This window comes from Bombus pyrosoma, linkage group LG16 (genome assembly GCF_014825855.1).
Source record: "Bombus pyrosoma isolate SC7728 linkage group LG16, ASM1482585v1, whole genome shotgun sequence".
Taxonomy (NCBI): Eukaryota; Metazoa; Arthropoda; class Insecta; order Hymenoptera; family Apidae; genus Bombus; species Bombus pyrosoma.
In genome coordinates, this window is record NC_057785.1 from 4373944 (window position 1) to 4400437 (window position 26494).

At 32.7% G+C, this 26494-nt stretch overlaps 3 protein-coding genes across 12 annotated transcripts in view; 1 reads left to right on the plus strand and 2 right to left on the minus strand.

Annotated features, from left to right (window-relative positions):
- LOC122576569 (probable cationic amino acid transporter) overlaps positions 1–18762 on the minus strand; it is a 70851-nt gene extending 52089 nt beyond the window's left edge. The window contains exons 1-3 of one of the 2 annotated variants that reach the window (XM_043747054.1): positions 18629–18762; positions 18387–18516; positions 13075–14114 (exon numbers count right to left, since the gene is read on the minus strand). The gene's annotated coding sequence lies outside the window, so the exon portion shown is untranslated. Of the gene's footprint in view, positions 1–13074; positions 14115–18386; positions 18517–18605 lie in introns of both variants that reach the window. The other variant, XM_043747053.1, reaches the window with a different exon arrangement.
- On the plus strand, positions 18699–20678 carry LOC122576575 (RPII140-upstream gene protein). Of its 3 annotated transcripts, none has more exons than XM_043747076.1 (5): positions 18699–18810; positions 19529–19736; positions 19807–20058; positions 20127–20378; positions 20457–20678. In XM_043747076.1, the coding sequence occupies exons 2-5, from the start codon at positions 19588–19590 to the stop codon at positions 20569–20571; spliced, it is 768 nt and encodes a 255-aa protein (XP_043603011.1). In that variant the 5' UTR covers positions 18699–18810; positions 19529–19587; the 3' UTR covers positions 20572–20678. The 3 variants fall into 3 exon arrangements, with proteins under 3 accessions (XP_043603011.1, XP_043603012.1, XP_043603010.1); XM_043747077.1 differs by lacking the exon at positions 18699–18810 and adding an exon at positions 18889–18905; XM_043747075.1 differs by lacking the exon at positions 18699–18810 and adding an exon at positions 19244–19394.
- On the minus strand, positions 19634–26402 carry LOC122576574 (twinfilin). 7 transcript variants are annotated; one of them, XM_043747070.1, is made up of 6 exons: positions 26353–26402; positions 25712–25957; positions 25508–25585; positions 24771–25430; positions 24589–24707; positions 21020–21288 (listed from the first exon to the last, which is right to left on the minus strand). In XM_043747070.1, the coding sequence occupies exons 2-6, from the start codon at positions 25734–25736 to the stop codon at positions 21118–21120; spliced, it is 1053 nt and encodes a 350-aa protein (XP_043603005.1). In that variant the 5' UTR covers positions 25737–25957; positions 26353–26402; the 3' UTR covers positions 21020–21117. The 7 variants fall into 7 exon arrangements, with proteins under 7 accessions (XP_043603008.1, XP_043603005.1, XP_043603003.1 ...); XM_043747068.1 differs by having other exon boundaries at positions 25712–26058; positions 26353–26391; XM_043747073.1 differs by lacking the exons at positions 21020–21288; positions 26353–26402 and adding an exon at positions 19634–19769 and having other exon boundaries at positions 25712–26209.
- Between the last annotated feature and the right edge of the window lie 92 nt (positions 26403–26494).

The window sequence follows — 26494 nt, forward strand, 5'->3', positions numbered from 1 at the left end:
TTCGAAATCTGAAAAATTCGTAACATAATATAAATATCGAGATTCGAAACTCGTAGAAAATAATATAGGTTTTAAAATTTCCAGCTTTATTTTAAACAATCGAAAATATTTCAAATTTAGGAGAAAATTGATTATAAGAGAAGATTTCATTAAATCGACATCCAGCTAGGAGTGTAAAGCAAAGCAGAATGAAGACAGTGGATAAAACCTGTTAACGTCGCTAATTGCATTTCGATTAGGGTCGATAACTGTGTGATGCAACTGGATTCAATACCTTTTCCCCTCTATTTTTCCAATGTCGTGGCCAACGAGCAAACCGTGTATTTCCAGTAAAATGGTAGAGACAGTGTATTGAGCAGAGGATTGGAACGTATAGTATAGATCGTTGAAATGAGGTTAGGATGCGGGTCAGCCATTGGCAGCGCGAAATATGTAATTCGATTGTTTCGACTGCGCGTTGTTTCTTGCGAAACAATGGATAAAACCGGAGCTATTATTAATCCCTCTCGTGATACACTTGAAAACGCTACTACTGCAAATTAAATGTATCACCGTCGGAATTATAATCCGTGATGTAAAATTGCATTAACATTAACATTCGAAACTTTAGCAATTTGGAAATTCATCGAAGATATGTATTTCATTCCGTTCTTATTTCATTGCGATATATTTTTCTAAATCATTATATTATATTGAATTTTATTCTTACTGTATTTTATACATTTTAATATAAAAACAAAGTTTTTTTTCTCTTTAGGGCCATTTCCATTTCTTAGTCAAATTAAGCTGAAATTATCGAATTAAAAGTATCGGATAATTAACGACAAGTTCATTAATACAATCCTTTCGGTTGTACAACCTGTTCATTGAGAATGGGTCGCGTTATGTGAAATACCGATCGTATAGATGACTGTCCCACTTGTCTAATTAAAATTGACGCACGCCTCTTGAACAATAATAAATGACGATTTCTAGGAAGCCGGGAAACATGTTCAGCCTTTGTTAATTGAAAATTAACGATAACGATAAAAGTTTATTAATTTACCGTTGCTCGAGCAACGATAATTAATACGGTTGATTATTATCTTCATCAGTGAATTTAAATCGATTGTCGCGTAATAGTTGGACGAAGAGCCCACTCAAAAAATACGGCGCTGTACCGTGAAAACGTTGACACGCACGCTCGCCGGCCATCGTGGTCATCGATCATGCACCTCTTTTCTCCACGTGACTCATTGCAACAAATGGTCGCATTAATGTCGCTTCCACTTGGCTATAATCTCATTAAATTATTGCTGCTAAATGGTTGAACTTCGTTTAAAGGTACATCAGATTCTTTGTGTCTTCTTTAATAACATATGATTTTTGCACAAAAATAGTGAAAAATGTAAAATGAAAAATGTATATTATATTGTAACTTCATTTCTAAATTTTTAGGCCTACATCAGACTACTGCCACAAAAATTCGTATCTGAATAATTTTGAGATTACCTACTTTTCATTAAATAATTTTTCCCTTAAAAAGTACTTAAGAGGTGAGGTTTTTATGTTAATTGAAGCGTTATTAAATAAGTCTAAATAACTTGGAAACAACTGAAGCAATGTCTCATAGTGGCGAAAGGTGGTCTTTTTGGAATTTATGGTTTCGAATGCGAATGAAATATTGAGCTGACACAACGTTATTCTAATCCTGAATGGATCGTTGTCTTTTTATTCCATATTTTATTCCAGGAGTCCATTCATAGCTTCTGTTTCTTTACAACTTAATTATGAGCGAGAATCAATTTGTATTTCCCTATTTTCAGCCAGGTTCATCAAAATTTTATATTTTTACACGTGGAATCGTTGATTATTCGACAGAATTAGTTCGCAGGTTCCTTTGAAGCTTCGCTGCTATCTAATCAATAAATCAAGAATACGGATGTGACTTGTTTCACTCACAATTAGATTTTTCCTGGTTAAGAACAGTTTTATCTCCTACCACGTGACCCAGTTCCACGTGCATGCCACCGAGCAATGAGACTGGAGGTCTCTATACTATTTATCGTTTCCAATCGTTAATTACCGTCATTATACTTTCCCTAGTCTTCATTAGAAATCGATCGCCATCGAAAATTCCCTATACGGTGCATTCATCTGCATGATTACATTTTTATTTACCCTAATCATCGTTTGAAATCAAATATTCCCCGCATATTCTCTGTATTCATTTGCATGATTGTAATATTACTTTCATTTCATTTCCTCTAATCTTCGTTGGCTATCATTCCAGATGGACTGTATAGGGAGAAAAATAAACCTGTTAAACATATTCGTTAAGATACGGAAATTCTCTATAAAATTGGCCTTTCTGCACGATTGTAATTTTATTTTAATTTTGTTTCATCTAATAAAATATACAAAACGACACGAGTAGAGGGAAGGTGATGTTTCGACAATTCTCATTTTGAAATTATTAATCATCTATCCATTTCAATTCAAGAAAAAAGCCAATACCAACTTCTAGATGAACAAACAGAAATAGAAACAGGATGTACATCCAGGAAATTTTCCTAGATCTAGAAACCTTTTTTATATCTTTGATTTGTCTAGTAGATTTCTATGAAGTTGCTATTGACCTTGATACATTATTTGTTTAGAGGGAGCAATATGTAAATTACTGTATACAAAATGTAGAACATTAAAAAATATTAAAAAGAAAATAAAGAAAGATAAGCTTAAAGTGGAAAATTGAAGTTATGAAAGAAAAGGATATAAATATTTTAAAGGATATAAATATATAAGAAAGGGAAGGATATAAATATTTTAAAAACTAAATTCTCTTTAGTAAAATTATGAGAAAAAGAAGATGGAAAATGTTTGGAACTTCTAGACATTCAGTAAGAAAAACAAAGGCAAGACTAGGATCAAAATTACTCAGAGTTAAGAGAAATGGTGGCAAACAGATGTTTCGGGAGATAATCTGGTTGGAACGCGTCCAAAACGAGACCACGGAGAATTAGATTGCGGGAATTTTACAAAACCGTGGGAAAATCGGCTTACGATTTCTAGCCGAGACTTAATCCGCGGAAAATCGGTCTGCAATTGGTCTTAGGTTCGACTATCCTATTCAAGCTGTTGAAAAAGTTTCGTTCCTTTCGCTCGTTTTAAAAACAAGATTCGAAATCTAAAAAAATAGAAGATTTTAAAAAATTGAAGAATAACAAACGGTAAAAACATTAGAATTTAAGAAAATAAAGACAATAAAGTTCCATATAACGGAATCTTGAAAAAGGAATTAAATATCAAAATTGATTTTCGAAATATTAAATTACAAAATAGAGCTTAGAAAATGGTAGAGAAATTTATTAATAATGTTACGATGAAAGGAATTCTCACTACAATTGAGAAAATGCACTTGAATGATGAAACTTTTAATGAGAAGTAAAGTGGAACGAGTGAGATTTCGTGATATGGAAACTGTTACCGGAAACCAAAACTGGCGAATAGTATTTATCAAAACCTTACATAATTTGTGGACGAAGTTCCGCAACAAAAATATGCTGGAGGCTGTACAGATGTATAATTAGTGTTAGAATTGAATTTAAAGAATTGTCATCGAAATATCAGAATCGTCAAACAAAAATAATTCAAAAAGAGATCCACATGAAAAAGAAAACAGTTGTTTTTAGTGAAAGAGTTAGCAACAAGCATACAACAAAGCTACCTAAATCAAACTATGAACAGTTTCGTTAAAAATGTCCCTAGGAATCGAGGCCTAGTAAAATTCCAACAAAGAAAATTTCAATAGAAAAGTCTTTTAGCAGTTTTGGCAGAACTAAACACTAATTTAACACAATTTGATCTCAATTTGACACAAAAAGAAGTAAAGTCTCTATTTCAAAAATTCCTAGACGATATATAGAGGGATTCCGTCTCAGACACGTTTTATAATACCAGATAAAGAGTCCATTTTAGAAGAAAAGTAGATTTTCGAGCTACTCAAGCTTCCACGGGAGGAAAGCTGTCGTTCGTCAATTAAAAGAATTATTCTTAACGAAATATCACCGCATTGTCGTTGATTAACGCGGTGTACGTGCGACTGCAGATTTTGTTGGCGACGAGGAGGCCTTACAACGTAACCCTGAACTCTGGTACATCGATCTACCGCAATGCAACGGGCAGAAATACTAGGAAGCCTCCTCGTGCGAAAGAAGAACCCGGGAAAGAAGATCCTCTCGAGTGGAGAAGACTGATGAAGGTATACTTTAAACATTGACACTATGTGGCACAGTTATTATACAAAAGAATTATAGAAAGACTAATAGGAATAAAATTCATAGGCTGCTTCACTGATATTGGTATGAAATATTTGCATTTATGAAAGATTCGAAGGTGCAAAGATGCACATATAACAATGCATATATTAGATGCAGAGATGAATTCTTTCCGTGTTTTGTGTAAGATTTGTATGTAATCAATGTGAAGTCTGTCGAAAAGAGTTCATTTCTGCCTAACCCTAGCCGTAATCTATTAAGATACGAAAATGTACACGGTATATCGCGATTTGTGGACAATTGATTGGCAATTCGAAAAGAAACAATAAGATTTGTTCGTCCGAGGCCTCGTTATCAAGAAACTCGAGTTTGAAAATTTGTCAAGTAGTGCGTTCAGAAGCTATCATTGATCAACACCAAAATTGGAAAGTAGAGAATAGGGATAACAAGTTTTTTAAAATATGCCTTGGTCTTTATCATTATTTACATCATTTTCTATGACGAATTTATTATACTAGGTCATTTGTTCCTTTTTTTTTATTTATATGCATAATGAAACTCAGGAATCTAGAAATTAGTGGTGTTGACCAGTTTCGCTTCTGAAAGGCTCGATAAAAAATCGTCGAACCTTATAGAATTATTTCGTTATTAGACAAACTCTTTATCTTTATCATTTTTATCGATTAAATGCATTTAGAATGAATGAAAATTATTCTAAATTAATCGATTAATTTATCTTAAATTGTTCCAAACTGATGACGCACCAGGTGCGTCCTACATTAACAATTTCTTGAGAAAATGCGAAGAAAAAGAGAGAAAAAAACAGATTTCTCGAAAGATCTACAATATAATAGCTCGTTAAACTGAATTTATACGGTTTCTGAGTTGTTAAGAAGTAATTTCACTGGAACAATTTTTTGCTACGAGACCGCAGGTTTGTCGGAAGTTGAGCGAAAAAATTGAATCTAACTTGCATTAAAGAGTAAACCTATTAAAACGTGGCGGGAAACGCCTGAGGCAGGGCGTAGAAGTTTCTAGAGATGGTCATAGTTTCTCAGGAGAAAAAGTGTAGGATGTAACGCTGTTTCATACTGTGCAGAACAAAGAGTATCTTTCAGTTGCTCTACCACGCTCCCTCCTTTAAAATTTCATTCATCTGTATTCTTTAGAAGACTCACTATCTAATCTTCTCGCTTTATTTCTGCTTATTATGTAATTTTTAAGCCACAATATCTTATTTTATTAACAAGTTTGATTTTATTTTATCATCAATCCTGATAATTCCACAATATAATTCATTTTTATCAATTTTCCTGGGACCAAGGACAGCACAATCAAGTAAATTTTCACTGAATATGCAAAATTATTTTCTGAATATATAGACTACAAGAATTTGGAAGGAAAATAAAAATATTATTTATCATAGAACTTGTAAATTTAAAATTATATATTTATATTAATATAAATATTTAATTTATAAATATATTAATATATTAGTATATTAATATAAAATTGTACATTAATTTCACAATGCCTGTGTTTTACACGTTATTTTACTACTTGATCCTTAATTTTTCGTCGAATGATTAAAAACCTGAATATAGAACAAGCGGATGGAAGCCTAGCAACAATTTTCCAAGCCGAGTAACAACGGATTAGAAGCAAATTGCTCTGGCTATTCGCTGGCTGACAAGAGAACAACCAGATGGAAGAAGCGAAAAAGTATTAATGAGAAATAATCGCAGAGAATGGGAAATACGTTTTACTTCATCGTGGTAATGGGTGCAGTCTAGGCAAAGCCATCCAACCGGAAGTCTGCTGCTGGAGATTATCCAACCACCCGACAATTTCACAATCATCAACTTAAAAAAAAGGAAAGGATGAAAGAGAAGAACAGGAAAAGATTTCAACGAGCAGTAAAAGCTGTTTTATCACTTAGAGACCCGGTTTTCATAAATTAGCAAAACTGTTAAAGCGGATAAACGACAGATGAATAATAAAGAATGAATGCAAAGAAATATAAGCCAAATCCTATCTCTAGGCAGAAAAGACCGAAAAAAACTATTGTAGTTGTAAGATATATATATGTACTTTTATGAATCACTATATGTATATAGTGCTCGTTAAAAGCATTATAAATAGAAATTTGATCTGTGTATGTATCTACGAAATTCGTGAAACTATTTAAAGTGTGTAAAATTGATTTAGTGGAGAGGTTATATTGTAAAACGTTCAGATAGCTTCGGTGGCGCTTTGTAAATTGATCTTTAGTGCTTGCACTAAGCTCTGCCCTCCTACTTTTACCCGATAGTGTATGTGGCACGCGATTGTTCCGGTTTGCACGTCGACCGACTGATATTCATGCCGGAACGTTTCGCTATTTTTCCGTCGTGTTTTTTTCTCCTCTATACTTTCGAACGTTGCCACTGATTATACAGGACATCCCCTTTTAATGGATCTGCTATGTCGGTGCATTGAAATTATTTGTGCTATCGATATCAGAAGGAGAAATTAACACTCTTTGATCTATTGTATCCCAAACTTTCTCACAATTTGTACTGATCTTATTATGTAAATCTTATCTTTTAATACTAGAAAGGAAAATTATTTTTCTTCGATCTGGCGTATTTTCAGAGGAGGACAAATTACTTCTAGACGAGATGGAAAACAAGATGGAATATATTGAATGTATTTCAGGGTACCGTCAACGTCATCTACGTATTTTACAACTTTTCCATCGCATTTGCCATAAATGATTGTACTTTTATACTTTAGGATTTATAAGAGATCGTTCTATTAAAATTTTAAATGCTTGAAGCCATTTTGCAACGATTTTACAATTATCTCTTAATTTTTTATAATAATTTTTGTCTTCTATGACCTAGCAAAGCTAACAGGTTAGGTCCCAACATCAATGCAATTAGAGTGGAAGCAATTAGTATCAGGTTCGTACCAGTATTTTTTCCACCCAATAACATGTTTCGTTTAATAAGTTTGATTTGATAGAATCACGTACTTTCAATGAGTTTCGTGAAAAGCTTCAACGCTGATTCTGTACAAGTGGTTAATACCTAACTCTTACCATTCGTTCAATCGTGTTTCATTCTGTCAGTCTTTGATTCTAATTCGACTGTACTTAATTTGCAACTAGAGACCTTAACTTTCAACGGATGTATATCATTGAAAGTTACAATAATATTAGGTGCTCAAAGCATTATACTGATGGATGGTTATAACAAAAGTTTAAAAAAATTTGAGGAATGAAAAATTAAATTAATTAATAATTTTATGACATCTAACTTTATTTTGTAAGCTATACTTCGCAAGTTAAGTGTTATTAACCTAAAAGATAAAGGATTAAGAATTAAGTAACCTAACTTAAGCTAATAGTATTAGGTAATTCTTAATTCTTTATCTACTACCATTACGTTAGGTTAGGTTACTCAATTCTTTGTCATTTCGGTTAATTTTACATTAAGAACCATTTAATAACCTTTATCTTGCGAAGTACAGCTTACAAAATAAAGTCAGACATCCTAAAATTAATTTAATCAATGAACATTAATTTAATCGGAAACGAAATGTGCTCTGAATAAATTTTATTGTATATTTTCGACTTATTTTTACATATAGAATCGCCCTTTTGCCAGCTGCGCCATAATTATTGGAACACTACGCGTTATTTATTTGAAGCGTTCTTATAGTTATGGATGTAGGTCTAAATAAAAAAGTAGTGTAGTGATTCCATGATTATCTCAAGCAGCATAACTAAGTTATAGGCCGAATATGTATGAAACCAGATATTTAATCCAGGAATGGGGATAAACGAGTGCGCGGCCAGACGCATGAATTCGTACTTGACCCGCTTGGAAGTCGGTCTTTCAAGAATAAAAATCAAGAAACTCTGCTAAAAATTCACAGAAGGCAGCGTTAGGCTGGTCCTAATTGAGAATTTTGTGGCTTTCTTTGAAAACCCCGCCCTTCCACCTTGAACCCTACTTTTTGTTAAAATTACTTCGGCCCACAAGTATAAAAGAATTGTGTAATTACCTTTTCCTAACCTAAAAAATCTTTCAGTCAACTTCTCACAGTAGCCTCGATGAATTTTCACTTCTTTATGATTCAATTTCTGCGCGATTATAATTATTTGGAACATATTTCATATATAAATCGAATCACAATGAAATAGAACTCCGATGTGAATGGCTTAAGAGAATAACTATAATTCACATATAAATCGAGCGATAGGAACAGTTCATGTTGAGAAAAGCTTAAGTGAAATGTCCCCAGAAGAATCTTTAGATTAAGAAAAGTAACTATTATGTATACAATTCTCACAGAACTTTTGCTTTATGTTTTTAGTAAATATAATTTAGATAAGAATCGAATTATAAATTACAGAATGAAAAGTCCACTGAACAATTTCTAGATTAGGAAAAATAAAATTGCTTAAGCAATTGGTGTTCGAAATAATCCATTGAAAATCCATTAAACGTTTCTCGAGTCAACATTATCAGTCCCTCCATTACAAGCCATTCAGACAATCGACGATTATTCTCTTAAGTATAGGGCAAATCATCCATAGAAGCAGATATTAGGATAATAATCATGGAATACGATTAATTAGTAAGAAAAGGAGGTATCAGTTACACGGTTCCTGAATAAACAAGGAAAATACGGATTACCGGAAATGACTGAGGCGAATAGCTGCCTCGAATAATCGCACAGACTCGAGAAGTCGGTCAATTAACAGGAATAGGTTCGCACAATGGCTGGCTTCGCGTGAAGCAAGGTAGAATACTTCGAGCAATTTCATGTTAGCACTGGATTCCAGCGTTCATTTAAAAAAATACAGTGGCTCACGATAGTATTCGAAAATTTACCACAGAAGTTGTAAAATATTTGAATACAGCATGAACAGTATTAAACATATAATTAACGCTAATAAAGATGGTTTCACTGTACATATACCGCCAGCCATAAGTATTGGAACACCTGACAATATTTAATAAAAATTGTATTCTTTTCATTGCTTGTATTTTCTAATTATACCTCATAATATAAAAAACTTATTAAAATAGAATTTAGTTGAGTTCTCCGATCAATGTAACAAATAGGTGTCCTAATACTTATGATCTGCAGTGTACAATGCATATAATATATTCACAAATAATTTATATAGGTATTCCAATATTATCATAAGCCACTAAATCAAATAATCCCACAGAAACCAGTTTCTGCATCATATTTCTTCTCTTTCATAATATTTGGATCATCAACCAATGAAAGCTATTGTCCTTCACGCTGGAAAATGTTTCACGTTTTGTAAACGACCAGGGACCAATTTAATCCTTACATTATCGTCCCACTTTCCAGTTTATCACTCCAATTTGTTGTTCCCACTAGATCCGAATATGTCATCCACTATTTACTCATCACGGACCATTTGCTTCTTTATTTTGTTTGCTCTTCTATTTTATCACGGTCAGGAAAAAATTGACAAGCATATATGCACAGATGCAATCAAGCGATCATATAACAAACTTTCGTTCGATAAAAGCCTTCCTCTTTTCTCCATTTTTACTTCTGTTTCCTTCATCGTTGCTTTTTCAGATCGACCTTTTTCCTCTTCTTTTACTTTTAACGAGAAGCATAAGCTATCATTAAGAGATATTTCTAGAAAAACTAGTCTGCAAAATTTTCTCTTCAACTTAATATTCTCAGCCGCCCCCCACCCTCATTTGTTCTTGTTTTTGTGTTCCAAGTTCTGGCAGTGGCATATTTCTTTCTACTTCCTTCATTTCAGGGAATTATATGGATGATAGAGGAAATAAAATTATTTTGTTATCGTTTCCTGGATATTATATAAAATTGTTGTAGTTTCAAAACAAGAGTTCTACATGTATTCTGTATTTAAATTTTAATTCTTAGATTTAAGTTTCTATTTTATTTATATATATATAAATAATTATTAAATTAATTATGTATTAAAAATATAAACTCAGGTTACTCTAATAGAATAAATGTGCTATTGATTATGTTGACATCTTAAGCTTACAGTTTGTATATTTCAATTTCTGAATGGTAAAGGTAGAAATTCTATATTCTAAATTTAGACCTTCCGTATTTTATTCTCCTTGATCTAAAATTGGATCCTCTATGTCTAATGTAAACTCAGGCTACTTCAATAGGGTAAATGTTATTGATTTTGTGGACAATCTAAGCATAGAATTCCTATACTATAATTTCTTTATATGTTAAATGTGCAAGATTGATATCCTAAATTTGCATTTCCTAAGTCTCTGTATTTAAATCGTCTAATGAAGTCTTGCGTCACTATAATTTGTACATTGTAGATTTAAACCTCCTATATTTTAACACGCACTATGAATCTTCTATATTCCAAATAACCCAGTCTTCTTGAGCCTCCTGGTTTCAGACCAGCAAGATCACAGACATCTCAAAAACTGAACAGAAAATCAATAAATTGAATATTGCAAAAATTCTTTATAAGCTCCTACTTCTGACAAATTGAAGCGAAGAACCCTTACCATATAAAACCTAACTTCTAAGGAGATAAGCACAAAAACCTAATTTTCTCAATATATCGATTATTGGACTTGTGCTATTTTGCAATTCATGTCTTCAACTTGAAGCCCAAAAGAGAATAATAATTCCTTTGGATATTTACTACACAAAACCTGACATATATAAAAAGATAAGCACAAAAAGCTGATTTTATCAAAGTATTGGTTGATGAACTTATGTTATTTTGCAATTCATGGTTTCAATTTGAAGCCCAAAAGAGAGTAATAATTTCCTTAGATATTAATATGGAGAAATTTTTCATTTAACGTGAAATGATCACGGTTGAAATAAACAAAATGTAAAGAGACTACTGTTGCGTGCAGAGCAACATTTTTATCACGTTCCCGACGCATCGAGACAAGTCTTTCGTGCTTACGACGAGCGGCTTAACTGTTTGGTCGATCGGTCACGGAAATACGATAGCCTGGACAGGGCCGTTTAATGTCACTGCCAGGTATTACTGGAAACGAGAGTGCTAGACATCGGACAGATCGAAGAGGACCTTCATAGAGATGTTCCACTGGGAATACGAAGGAGAAGAGCACTGTTATATTGTTTAGCCTTGGGAGACTTGATTCCAGAACTGAAATAATTATTACGCTAATTGGTATCTTATTTGAAAGATCTTTTTAGGATTGAAAGTAGATAATAACTTTGAAGGTTAATTAAATAAATAGGAATGAACTTCAAAGCTTTACTTTGACATGACAAGGACTGCGAAGAAATTACTTTTTGTATAAATAGAATAATTTAAGTTCAAGGAAAGTGACAGAGGATAAATTCCAAATATTACCAAGTCCGTAGTTACATAAAATTTTGTGAATGGAAGAATTATAGAAGAAAAAGACCAAGTCTAACAATTATATAATTTGTTCCCATAACTTTCCACTCATTAATGAGAAAAGCTATCAATATTTCTTCAAACCTATATTTTGATAATATTTTCCCAAGAGATCTGTATCTCAAAAAATGTTTGAAGGTCATCTAAATTTTCTCAACATTAGACTTATAATCCGAGAAACTAAAAATGATATCAAGTCATTTTTCACAGATTTTCAATGCCAAATACAGAGACCCAGCGAAATTTTTTCAGAACAAGGTTTTCTCCTGTGTCTTTCTCAAGAAATTAATCTGAAATTAATGACAAGAACAAGTTTCTAGCCCTTGGGAGGAAAACATTGGATCTTTTGCACTTCCTTCTATTATCCGTCGCCTCAGTTCTTAAGGATAGTTTGACATGCTTCATTCCATCGACGTGTAAGAAGGAAAAAGGATAAAATGTCGTTCCTCGTCAGCCAACCAGACCAAATTCGAATCGAAACTTCTCTTCAATTAATTCCCTTTCTCCCCGTTTTATGGATCATGCAATGCCGCCTGTCGCAAATTAACGGGCTTTCTTTATTCCAGAATGATATATTATATATATGTATAGTTTCGTGCTACGAAAGTAAGGGAACGTCAAAGTTAATGGAGAGAGGACCATAAGCAAAAGAAATAGTTCTCTTTTCTGCTGTTTACTACTGATCTAAAATTAGACATCATGAAGGAGATCACAGTGCACGCGATGGACTGCTTCTTTCCTGGAAATATCACCTCTGTGATAACACATTGTGAATTGTTGTAACTGAGTGGATGTCTTTCAAGACGGTTTTGTAAAGAATTGATTAGGGTCAATGGTATGAAATTGGAAAATGAATAGTGATCAAATTTATGAAATTTCTTGACAGTTAAAAAGATTTTCAATAGGTAGCAGATAATTTGTTAAGAGTTGCCTTCTTCCCTTGATTTTAGGACTGTATCTCTATCTTTATTTTAATGAAGATTCCTAAAGTGTTCTTGTTCCCTAACCTTAGTGCCTCTGAACAAATATAAAAACCAGGATCCTCCTCTAGAGACACTTAGACCATCCTATATAAAGCTCAAAGCTAAGCAAACAAGACTATCAACACCATTTCTCTACGTTCCAACTTTCTTATGCCGGACAAGAATTACTCCAATAAGTGTGTCTTACTTTATCACATTCCCTTTCAATCATCCGCAGCCATTAACTACTTGAAAGATGTCCATAAGACAAAGCTCGTATAAGACTTAGCTTTTGTAGAAGCTTAGAACTCGTAATCTTTCTAAAAAAGAAAGCACCAAGACTGATCCAAGTCTATAGAACTCTGTCCAACACTATTCGACAAAGAGTACAACCAATTAATAGAGAATGACAGAATAAGGTACTTACCTCGTCTCGTCTACCCCGTCGTCGCGGTCACCCTCCTCTGCGTCCACGCCACAAGGAATCACAGTTCACGGTGGAGTGGTACGAATTGGTACACTAATCCAAAACGGTCATCGGAACTAGCTGAGTGATCCTGGACGTGTAACACGCCAGTTGTGCTGCCACACGTAGCGGGGGAACGCGAACAAACGAGGATAACGATGATACAACGGAGGACGAAACCAGCTACACTCTCCCCGTTTCTAAATGCACATATATACCTATCTATCTATCTATCTATAAGCCTATCGGTCTAGATTTGATCAGACTCGCACGATATGACCCATCAGTCTCTCCTATCCTTGCACTAGGTACGCTGGCTCTTCTTCTTCTTCACCATTCAGTCCAGCTTCGTCTATTCTAGCTAGTTCAGATCAGCTAAGTGATCCGCAGCTACGACAAAATGATATTTTATGATATGTTTGGTTCACCAACGACGGTCGTCCAGCCGGATTTCCTCCCTTCCTTATTGGGCCTTTTTTCTGTTCTTGTCTTTGCCCCCTTTTTCTGTTCTTCCTCAACTTTTTGTTCTTGCTTGGTTGGTGTTATTTGGTGTCAGCTCGCTGGTCGGCTGTTTAAGTGAGAAAAACGTAGCTGCCGCTTTCTAAACTAACGAAAATTCCGGCACACACGACTCTCTCTCGCTCTCGCGCTCGCGCTCACACACGGCTCCCGATGCTGCTGGCCAGAGTCACATTTTAGTGCGACACACACGGGTGGCGGTACTCCGTGGGGCTACGCTCTCTCTCAGCTTGCCTCCGTCTCTGTCCGCCTTGGTCGAGCCTCTATCCCACCCCTAGACAACCGACCCCACTATCGCGAATCCCCACCTGCGTGCAACCCCCTGACGATACACCCCCAACAGAGTGGTGGTGGTGGTGGTGGTAGCTATAGTAATGATGGTTTAGACCTTTTCATGGTATCGGTTTGCTCATGAATATATCGTTTTCAGAGTGTAGCCAGTTACATTGTTTGTTGTGGATTTACTGGTAATACAGGAACACCTGGAAAAGGATTTGGTATTAGTACATTATTGTAAGTAAACTTTTGTAATTATAGTATGATATCTATGGCATGGTATTTTAGTATTATAATACCACCCATGGTATACTAAACAAATAAATAACAATAGTTCGGTACAATATTAGAAGTATATTAGTACTTTAGCATTAAGTATGTTTTTTGTTCATTATTCTTTAGAACTGGAATGATAGACCCACAGAAAAATTGTAGAGTGTGTCAAGTTATTTCCATCACTAGCACCCCCTGAAACACCCCTGCCAAATGATACACCACTGAAGCTTCACCATGCTTCCCCTCCACAAACCAATAAAACCCGGTAGTGTACTATCTCCAGGGGCACCCTGTTCCCTAAAATATTCTACAAATCTCCTGCACAAATAAATAGCGACCTGCAAACATTAGAAAGCACTATTTGAAGCATTCAGCTGAGAAGATCTATATGACTTTCTATTCTTCCTCTATTCTTCCATTCAACGTAATTATTCGTAATCACAGATAAGAACGCATATAATTGCCTATTATTATAGCAGCTATTACTATACAAAGGGAGTAGTTTAATATCTCGTATGCAATGTGATACCTTCTCAGAATTAATTAATTACTAAAGTCATCCCGGAGAAGTCCCTTTTCAAAGAGATAATTCCAGCGGTCAGATCCACCAGTTGCTGTAAACGACCATCCAGTCCGAGGAACCTCTTCTAAATAGGAACCTGTAAACGACCTGATATTTGCATGACTAAACCGGTACCGTGGTGAAATTTATTTTTAAAATAGCTGAACGTTGCGATTGTCTGCGTTCGCAGACGATCCTCCTTTAGACTATGAATTTTATCCTGGTCCAAAATTCACCCGCTCCCCCGACGATTATCGATTGACCAAACTTTCACAATCCCTTTAAACTTAAACTGTTGAAATATTCACACATGGAGCGACTGCATTGAAGTAATTAAATCCTAAGAATTGAGCCTGCCAGATCATCGATAGAAAATTCAGATAATTAAGATGGAAAATTTGAAACAAAGAGATCGATCAAGTTCCTCAACCCCTTTGCAAATAGGGTAGAAAAATTCTACAGTGATCTAAAAATCGATTATTTTGGGATTTTTGACTTGGAAAAATGTCCAATTTCCATATTTCAGGATTTTCACACTTCCAATTTCTAAACTTGGAAATTTTCAAATTTCCAATCCCCAGAACTGGAAATGTTCAAGTTTTCTAATTTTCAAACCGGACAATGTTGAAGTTTCCAATTTCCAGACCTGGAAATGTTCAAATTTCCATTTCCCAGACTCGAGAAATTCTAATTTCCAATTTTCTGATCTCCAGATTTTGAAATCTCCAACTTCCAGGCCCGGGTATTTCTGAATTTCCAATTCTTCAATTTCTGTACGCAAAAATCTCCAAATTTTCCATTTCCAGATCCAAAAAATGAACTGCCTAAAATTCCTTAGTATTAATCACATTGACTAGCTTGCACCCAACAATAAATTGCTGGCTAAGTAATTTGTAACTAACTGTTTAAGATACGAATAATACAATAGTGGTATGGAACCCAAAAAACAGTACGTGTCTGTGGCATCCCCAGAAAAGCGGCAGCTTATCCCCGTCAAGCAAGCCACCCCTGCCGCATCGTGGCTTCAAGAGCACCCCCGGCTCAATAGTATACGCAGACGTGCTATCTAGATACGTCTATCTAGAGACCGTGTCTGCCTTCCTGGCCCTGGTTAAATGGACAAAACTTGTTTTGATCTGTGAGCCTATAAGACTAGTGACTGAAGCTAACTGATCTTGCTACGGGGCTTTGCAAAAGGTATCTACACTGTGGTCCAGATGAAGTTTAATGAATTGTGATGTCTCAGATTATAGAACTGAAAAACCAAGAATATGTAACCTTGCCTTGCTACAAAATTTATTAGAATGTTAGAAATCAAATTTAAATAAATAAATATATGCAGAAACCTTACTGAATTTTTCTTTATTCAGAAACAAAATTTTTTACTTAGAGACTTCGAGTCACTGAACAAAGGAACATGTTCGTCTCGTCGATTATTTGAGAGAATTCGTTTTTTGAGTAAATTACACGAGAAATTAGACTCGATTCAACTGTCTTTAAGTTTTCGAAAACATTTTATTTTCGAGAATGGTCAGATGAAGAATTAATATTAGACTCGATTAATAATTTTCAGTAGACTTGAATTCTCTGTAGACTTTCACAGAGAAAGACCCATAAACGTTTGGAACGTAGAACGTGAAAGCGAGACATCGTTCGATCGATAGATCTCGACGTGATAATTATAGTAAATGCATTGAATTATTCGGTCCCGGAGGCTTCCAAGTCGAGTACTGAGAAAACTATGCGAGGCGAAACGTAACCTGTCCGTCCTGTGCCAACTTTCACCCCAAGCGTGACGATCCCAACAGTGCCGTAAAGAAACCAGGGGCGGGGGCGACTCTAAGAAAACTGAGAATCCCAAATGTTGCCCGATAAAAATTCACGGCCTCGTAAAAACAGCTAATCAAGAACGGCAAGTAAAACGAGGAGTATCGCCCATCCAAGTTAATCTCATGGTACCTTAACAATTTAGACCAATGTATTTGGAAAGTTAAGTAAAATTATTAAATGAAAATTTGACTCACTCGATGAAGGAATGAAATAAATGATGTTAATGCTCAGTAAATGATTTTAATAAAACGAAGAGAAGATGTAAATAATTGCCTCTTAAAGGTCCATTTAAAAATACTCTATCTTATTCTATAATAGAATAAATATTATATATATTATATAGAAGAAATATTTTAATTGTGAATGATATAATAATGTGATTTTACAAACTATGTTTTACAAATAGATTATATTTATAAAACAAAAAGATTTGAATTATTCTTCTATATATCATATTTTTGTACAAAAATTATGTACATTATGCATATTATATTTACAATACAATTACAATATTATTCCAAGGTACGGCCCTGGTTCCACCCCTAGCGCCCATCCTTACGTTTACCCACCCCTTCTTCTAGTTCCCCCACCACGCGTCTGAAGGATTCTCCTATTGACGTTCTACCCCCTCCACAGCTCTCCCTCCACGCCTCCTTCATCTTTTCCAGCACACCCACGCGTACTATCCCTCTTGCGTATCACAGGCCATGCTCTGACGTAATATTGTTACGTCAGAACAGCATCGTACGCCGGCGCATATACGATGCACCTGTTCGTTTCTTTTAGGTTTAGATGTCGTTCACAAGATTAATTCGAATAGGTTGGAAGTAAATTTTGGTCGAAATTTTTCTTGGTGTATACAAAATATTTATTATAACATATGATAGTTCTAAAAAGTAAAATCCAAAAATATTAGTACTAAAGCGTGAAAATAATGACTTCCAAAGTTACACGCATATAAAAATCATATTGCACAGTTGGACGCCATATTGGCTTAGTAGACAAAGTCATCGTCATGATACCAATCTCTTTTACAGGACATCTTAAAATTAATACATTTTTATATTCCTTTCGTCAAAAACTATTAAACGTTATAAAATGAAATCCCCATATCCAATTTACCCGATATAGGTTAAAGAATTGACAACTGCATATTTATAATTTTAAATACGATTTATGCATTTATAATTCTACCTATTTTGTGCATAGCATTAGTCTGGAATTATATAGTGACATTAATTTAGAATATTTAAACCATTAATTTATAATAATATTTAAGCTATTTTTTGTAACTACATAAAATAACTGTATCTATTTCTAATTAGATATAATTATAGTGATGAATTATGCGTGAAACGTGTTGATTAATATCGATACATTATACATATCTAAAATTTGTTTTTTCTACTATAATGTTTTCTCCTTAGTGGGGCTTTTATTACTAATTTCAATCTAAGAAGATCATTAAAAGAAATAGCGTCTTCTCTTAGATAGGACTCCAATTCACTAAATATACTTTACATACCTAAAATGCAAACTATAAAATTCTAATGTTCAAATATTCAAAAAAGTTAAAGAACCCTTCTTTTGCAATTATTTTGCAATACGGTGATCAAAACCAGTATCCTGTTGAGATCATAAAAGACCCCAAAATATCATTTCAAGGTTAAGTTAATAAACATAAACCTTCATTTTTTAAAATAAACCATTCATTGTATTTGTTCACAAGGAAATTTAACTAAATTTTTTTAATTATTTTTTTAGAAATACAATAGAAATTGCAATTTTTTGTTTTTCATGTAGTACTTACGGAAGAGGAGCGAAGTCTGTCAAGGATCGACATAATTTATGAATATGGCGGTTGAAAATATATAACTTTGATGTCTAATGGCTTTCAGAATACGCAGAAAGTAACGAAAACGAATAAACACAGGATAAATCTGAATAAAACACAGAAACATTACGTTAACGAAGTACACGTAATTCACATTGAGAAATTCAAACGCAATACTAATATATCGATTCTTACAATTTCGATTCTCGAATACATACATATGGTATCGTCATTTTTATATTCGTACAATTCTCGATATTTATATAATCGATCTTAGTCAACTGAATGGGGAGATCTCCCTTCTATGAAGAACATCGTTGCGTGACCGAAAGGGGAGATCTCCCATCTGCAAAGCACATCGCTGCGTGACCGAACGGGGAGATCTCCCTTTTTAACTTTAGTAAGGCGTTTTCTTCTTTTTTGGTTGTTATTATCAATTGTTGTTTACCTGGAATTGTTCCCAATTAATTGCGATACTTTTTCTGCTTTTATAAAGTACAGTATATAATAAAATACACCAATTTGATAGTGTTAAAATTAATTAAAAAGTTATGCTATCAGTTATGACTAAATAAAGTTATAATCGAACAATACCACAGTGTAAAAAAATATTAAAATGCATTGTGAATTTTTAATTTCACGTTCAAATCGTGTTATTTATTTTTAGTCGTCTTTAATGTTTTTAATTTTACCTATATTTTTTTATACTTTTAATATATACTTTTAATTTGATGTTTTGTACAAACGATATGTGAAATCGTTAAACAAAATCATTATTTCAAAATATAATTGACCACTTAAATAATTTTTAGACTTCTTTGTTTTTCAAATAGTAAATATTAGTCCCCGTTACCTGAAAAAATGTACGGTGGACAGCCTATAGGTTGGCTTGTCCAGTGCGGTAAAAAGCGTATAGCTCGCTCTGGTGCGCGAGGTTGGTTAAGTGTTAACAAATTGAATCCTTAACCTCACTTTCGTTACGAAGTAATTATTCTAAAATAAAATAATTGAATTTAGAATCTATTATTTTGTTTGGAATCTATTATAGTTTGTAATAATATTAATTTTGTTGCCAATAAACTATGAATATATAATTTTATAGTATTTTATGTTATCAGTGCTTATTGAATGTATGTTAAATAATACATGACCTGAAAGCGATAAATATAGAAGAAACATGTTACGTACAGTAATAGATAGAAGATTGATCTGCACTGCGTTTTTCCCATTTGCTTCTTCGTCCGATAACACTTCCAATGATAAGTGGACAGATACATCCAAAGTAAAAGGATTTTTAGGCAAATACAGATGTTACTTTTATGACGAGTAAGAGTAATCATTTAATTTATATTCATCCATCTATTTAACACATTATTATAATATTTACTTTGCACAGAAAAGGGTATCCAACCAAAGAGGTACAATCAGTTTTGAACGCAACATGTGTAGGAAGTGCAACAGGATTTGTCTTGGGTGCATTATATAAATTAAAAGGGGTGCCACAAGCATTCAAACATGAGAATCAAGCTACATTATATGAACACAAGTTTGAATATCAAAAGAGTCTGCAAAGAAGAATTGAATTTGTTACATTTAAAGCAGGTTTCCCATTTGCCATGAAAGTTGGTCTTTTTTGTTTCTTATTCTCGTAAGTCTTGCAACTAATTTCTATTATAATATTGTACAAATATAAATTAATCTAATATTCTTTATCAGGAGCATGTCTTCATTCTTCTATGTATATAGAGGATACAAATTTGATGTACTAAATTCCACGTTAAGTGGTGCTATAACTGGTTTCATATTCAAAATGAATATGGGTATAAAAGGATCAATTGCAGGAACTATAGTAGGTACAATATTGGGTACCTTCTATGGCTCTGTCACACAATTCCTTTTATGGATAACTGGAATTGAAATGGACAACCTTTATGAAGCTGGAGCCAAATTAATGAACACAAGACGAGAGTATGTTTGCTATATTAATTGAACTTAAAAGATTTCCATTCCAAATTTGAAGACCAAAGATAAATTTCCATTTTTTAGTAAAATAAGAGAACATGCAAAGGCCCTGAAAGCGGATGAGTTATCAGAACTGCAAATGATGTACATTAAGAATCAAGAAGCGAAAGAAGCACTTAATAAGAAGGAGAAAGAGTAAGAATTTAAAAGATAAAAATTTAATAACGAATGTATATATCTTATTAACATACATCTATTAATTTACGTAATTATTATGTAATTATTACACAAAATATTATGTAATAATATTTGTATTTGATAAATACAAAAAATGTGTAGAACATATTCAAATCATTCTGGTCTTATCCATAACATTTAAGATGAATGATGAATAAAAATATCATTCTGTAATATAATCAATTGTCATTAAGAACAATCATTATTTACATCCTAATAATACTCTGTGCATTAAATTATAAATGAATGTAGTATAAATACAAGTTTGAAATCGTAGTTACAGAATAGGCCTAATATTTGAAACTTCTTTTTAAGATTTGAAGTATCTGCATATAAATGGTTTTTAAGTTATAAAACAAATAATCCTCCTTAATAAAGAAAAAAGCTAGATAAAACAAAAAACTTTCATCTTTTAACACAAGAGAACACAATATATATTTATCTGTATATGTGATGAGCATATTATATATCTTCTTAGTTCAACTCAACAAATTCGAAAAACATTTTTTTAAATCTCTTGTTCCGAAGTTCCTAAATCTTGAACCTTGGTTAAACGTTTTGCCCCTCTGCCTGGTGGACCCTTAGGTTTCGCAAATTTTGGCTGATGTAAACTGATTTTTGGATGTAATTCCTCTTGTAAAAATTCTTCAGTTAGTTCTCTTCCATCATCTATTTCAAGCTATATAATCAACATATTTTAAAGGGAATTATTACATTGCATTACAAACTAGAAATATCATTTACTTTGTGAGAAAAAAATACAGGAAGAATGAAAAATAAAACTCTAACTTGATAGGCCTATTCTGTAAGCTGAATGTCTTAAACATATCTTAAAATCTTAATCATAATTACATACCCATCCAACGACTGATTCACGTGCGCTCCTTAGAAACCTATTAAATTCTGTGCAGATAAATCATGATAAATAAAGAAATGTTACATGTTACCTTATTGGCAAATTAAAACACAAGAAAGTGTAAGATTAAATTGCATAATGCTTTATTATTTCTAGCGTGTTTAGTATTGGCAAGATACACAATTTGTTTGATCATAATGAACCTACAATTATGTACTAACAGGTTGGAAACGGAATTATACTAAAAACTTACAGAATAGGCCTGGTACAATATATTATAAATTGAAATATTCCCAGGCTACAGTGTGCGTTATGTTTAAATATAGAACACATTATTCATTAACAAGTTTTTGAGCACTTCGCGAAAAACTTTCCTTTTCTTTGCAACTAGACATAGAAATGTGTGCCAAATTCTATTTGTTCGTCAACATGTAAAAATAGGAAAACATTGATAAGGAATTTAAGCTGAAAAAGCTTTTACACAACTATAAAGGAATGAAATACTAATAAATTATGAGTATATTATATTCAAGAATTTCCAATTCTTGTAAAAAAATCTCATGCTTTGAGCTTAACTTTCATATCAATGCAAATGTATGTAAAATAATATATACTTGGTAGCAAATGAAAAGTAACAAAAATTTTTCGATGGATTTGAATAAATGCCAAGAATCTGACACACTTTTTTATTATTATCCTTGTTAAATTAGGCCAAACTCTTTCAATAAGTTTTTTTATTTATTTCTTGGACGAAAATTTTTAAAAAGTTTATAAAAAGCTACGAGAGTTAAAAAAATACAGATCACAAAAAATAGAATGCCTCTCGAATATCTTGTTTGCTGGCTACTAGATTATAGTCCCATTTGCTATACATTTCGTATTAGGAATGTTTTAGAAGAAATCTAAAAATACTTTAGAAGAGATAACAGTAACTTATCACAATTCATTATGTGCTGTTCTCTAATCAGTTTAAATTATTAAATTGAAGCTTATAAGAATATGATATATGAATTTTCTTATTTAAAACATCTTATTATACCTTACATCTTTTATTAAAAATGAAAGTAATAAAAAGTTAAAAAATAACCATAAGATGTGTAGAATGTGTGTGAGTGTGAGTGTATGGGTAAGTGCGTACATACGTGTATATGAATATTCAAATATTTTTATCTATATAAATTCAAACACTGCACAATTTTACCGATTGTACAACTAATGGGACATACCAAGTTCAGTCTTTATATATATATTTGTGGAATCTAATGTTTTGTATAATTTACAATAGTATAGAACATGATATAATATATATATATATATATATATATATATATACACACACACATACATACATATACAATATAATGTATATAAATATATATATACATATATAATTTAATATGTATATAAAGTAAATAGTATTATCACTAGCTTGTGTTCAAAAATGATAATCATGTGCAAAGAAAATATATCCACAAGTTAATGTGGTAATTTGCACGTTTATCACTTATCCATTTATCTTCTTATTTATATTTCACAGAGAAGTTAGGTGAGTGGCATTAGCTAACTGGAGCACATGGAATTTTCCCTAACTCTCTAATAATCACATAAGGTATGCAGGTTTTACCACAGATATTTGTTTGAAACACTCTACCTCTATTTATCACTAATTCCTATATGAGTGTTCGAATGAATTTGAAAGTCAAGCCTTCGAGTTTCACTTAATAAAATTACTAATATATGAAAAATGAGTGCTTAAAAATACAATATATCACTTTTCATTGGACTAGGAACTAATTCACACAGTTAACTCACTGGGTTTATTTTTCACATCTGACACAATAAACATTAAAAGTAGCATAAGAATTATATAAACTATAAAAGATGTAAATTAAAGGAACTATATAGAGAAAAAAATATCTTCATAAGATTTTTTATTAGACATTGGAACGCAATTAAAAAAATGCAAAATCCAATAGAAGGCTTCACTTTCAATGTCAAGCAACTAATTCTCACTTCATGATCTTTCTGCTTTTTTTGTTCTTTTTCATACAGTATTTTCTGCACGAATAAACAATTATCCATTACATTATGGTACTGGATCAACAAGAACTACATCTCATGGGAATTCTATGCATTGCGAGTTTCTCATAGTTATCAAAAAGATATTTTGTAAAGATCTTAACATGACAATTTTGCTCTTTAAAATTTAGAAAAATACATTGTTTGGTCTACTCTGAATTGCTACATAGATATACATATCACTTTGACCAATTATTACTAAATATCAATAAATATATTGCTAATTAATAAAAGATTTATCTCTGTAAAGATGCGCATTAAACATTTTCTCATTTAAATCACTCCATAATAACTGCATAACTATACTGTGCTAATGTCGAAGTTATTCAAAACCGATTACACCGTCTTACACTACATAACATATTCAATCAATTAATATCATATTATCACAAATTCAGAATTTACGAAGGAAGATATTAAATGTGTAAAACATCTGAAATATTTTATAACATTTAAGAAACATTTAAAAATGACAGACAAAGAACGTAGATTCGGTTAACTCAAGATACAAGATCTCTTCTGTTTTGACTTTTTCTCGGATATAGATTGAGGAGGAGCATAGGGCGTTGATGGAGTTGCAGGAGTTATTGCAGCTGTTTCTTTTATAGTTGGAGGATCTTCCAACATGTCTGCCAATTCCTCACCACTATTTACCTCCAACTAGGATTTATCAAATTTTTACGAAAATAAAAAAAGAAAAAAAGAAATAATTTAATTTTAACATTAAGATTCACATGGAAAGTAATGAAATTTGAAAGCAAGAAATACTATACAATGCAACTAAAAGGGTAAAATATCCGTTAATATCGATGCACACTATAAGAACTATTTTTTTTTAATTAAATATGAAATACATTTCTCACTGGTATAAAAAATTCATAACATACAATTGAATATTTTTATCTTTTAAAAAGCGTATAGAATCTAATATGATTTACCAGTTTTAAATGATCCTGTTAAGACATTCATGCAAAAACAAACCAATGGAAACAAAATAAATTAGAAGATATGGTTTATACTAAGAACTTTTATTTATTTACTTACTTTTTTCGTTATAGTCACTCCAAGTGATTGAATAAGTTCTAATAGCGGAGCTTTACACGATGAATATAACATCCTTTCCTTAATACTGCAACTGTATCCTGGCATGCTATATATAAAAACTGCAACATAAATAGAGGTACATTATTGATTGAAAGACTAACATTTTTATTTTTACAACATACCTATACATTCCATGTAATCTCCTTCGTACGTGTGCTTAAAGTTATAAAGATGATATCTAGCAGAATCAGATGGGACTTTTGTTGGTAGTTTATCCAGTGAAACTTCACAAGCCATAACTAAATGTATCTTCTCCTCTTCTAAGTCAATCTTTAATTGAACATATTCATGTATACCTTTACCAAGCTCCATGATCGCTTGTTTTGCCTCATCCGTAACAGGGAAGGCAACACCACTCAATGTTTGATGCCTTGTTTCTACGCTATAATCCGTAGTAACTGTGTTTTTTTTAAGTTCTGCTAACTCTTCTTCTGCAGTGGTTAATGGTGCCGGTGCAGCATTATTCCTTTTATATTTGTGATAACCTTCTAATGTTATATCCTCTGGCACCGTACCATGCAATTCCTCCTTTATAGACGCAGTTCCAAATTCTTGTTTCAAAGTTGCTTTTGTCGACGCATATAACATCTTTTGCCTAACTGGTGCAGTATCAGGTGACCAAGAGATAAATAACCAGTCATAACCGGAGTCAGAAGACTTAGTGTCTAATCGATAAAGAATATATGCAGGTTGATTCTCAATGATCAATGGTTTGATCATCTTATCATAATCATCTTGCCACTTGTTCACTGGTTTTGAAGAAGCAGCAGGTGTTAGTTCCTCTATGAAACAAAGATACACTTTTATTCATGAAACTTATATTAAATTCACACTCACTGAGGGCAAGAGACAAACTTACCATTCTCAATGGAAACTTTCAAGACTCGTATTTTTCCATCGCGACATTTAGCAAACAGTTTCTTAAGGGCATCGTTCGCTGAAATAACCAAACCATTAATTTGTCATTATCGTTGTAAAGATGTTTTGAGGTTAATGGCCTACATTGTAGAACTTTCTACGAGATTGTTATGTGGAATCAATATTACAATGTAATAATGAGTACCTTTGATCCCTGTCTGATGTGACATGGTTCGTGAAGAATTCGAGCTCTATTAAAAATATGGTAGGAAATTGGTCGCGCTTCCTCCCCGACCTCTTCGGATTAATCGTGAACGAACGATCCACCACCACCACCACAAACGGACCGTTCAAATGACTGGAACACGATGAAAAAAATCGCAACGGAATCCGAAATTAGGGGAAACCACCGATACACAACCTATTTAGAGGAGAACTTTTCGGGAGGATCCTAGCAACAGAGAACGGACGTCACGCCAGTGAACCTGTCAAGAATGCTCCAAATCACGGCCGTACGACCGTGCTCCAAACCAAGCGATTATAATTTATTATCTTGAACAAAAAAATCTTAAATGAAAAAAGAAGCGACGTAAAAACCCACAGAAAATTATTTCAAACGCGAAAAATGCAACTTATTCAAATATTGTTATTAAGACGAATAAAAATTTTTGAAATTTTGCAACATGACTTTTGCCCTTTATTCGCGTGTATCTATTTTAACCAATCTTCAGTTCCATTTACGAACTTAATCACATTATTAAATTACGGATTTTTATGCAAATTCATATACATATTTAAAACGATAATTAAAACAATAAAATCTCAGTAGAAGATTATTTTACTTACAAAGTATTATAGGAAGCACTATACTTTGGATATTTTATATTTTTTCTCATATTATTTACATTCTGTGCAATTTCTTATAAGTACATAAAAATATGCAGTCTATTATTTTACTATATATTGTAATCTAATATTAATTGCATTA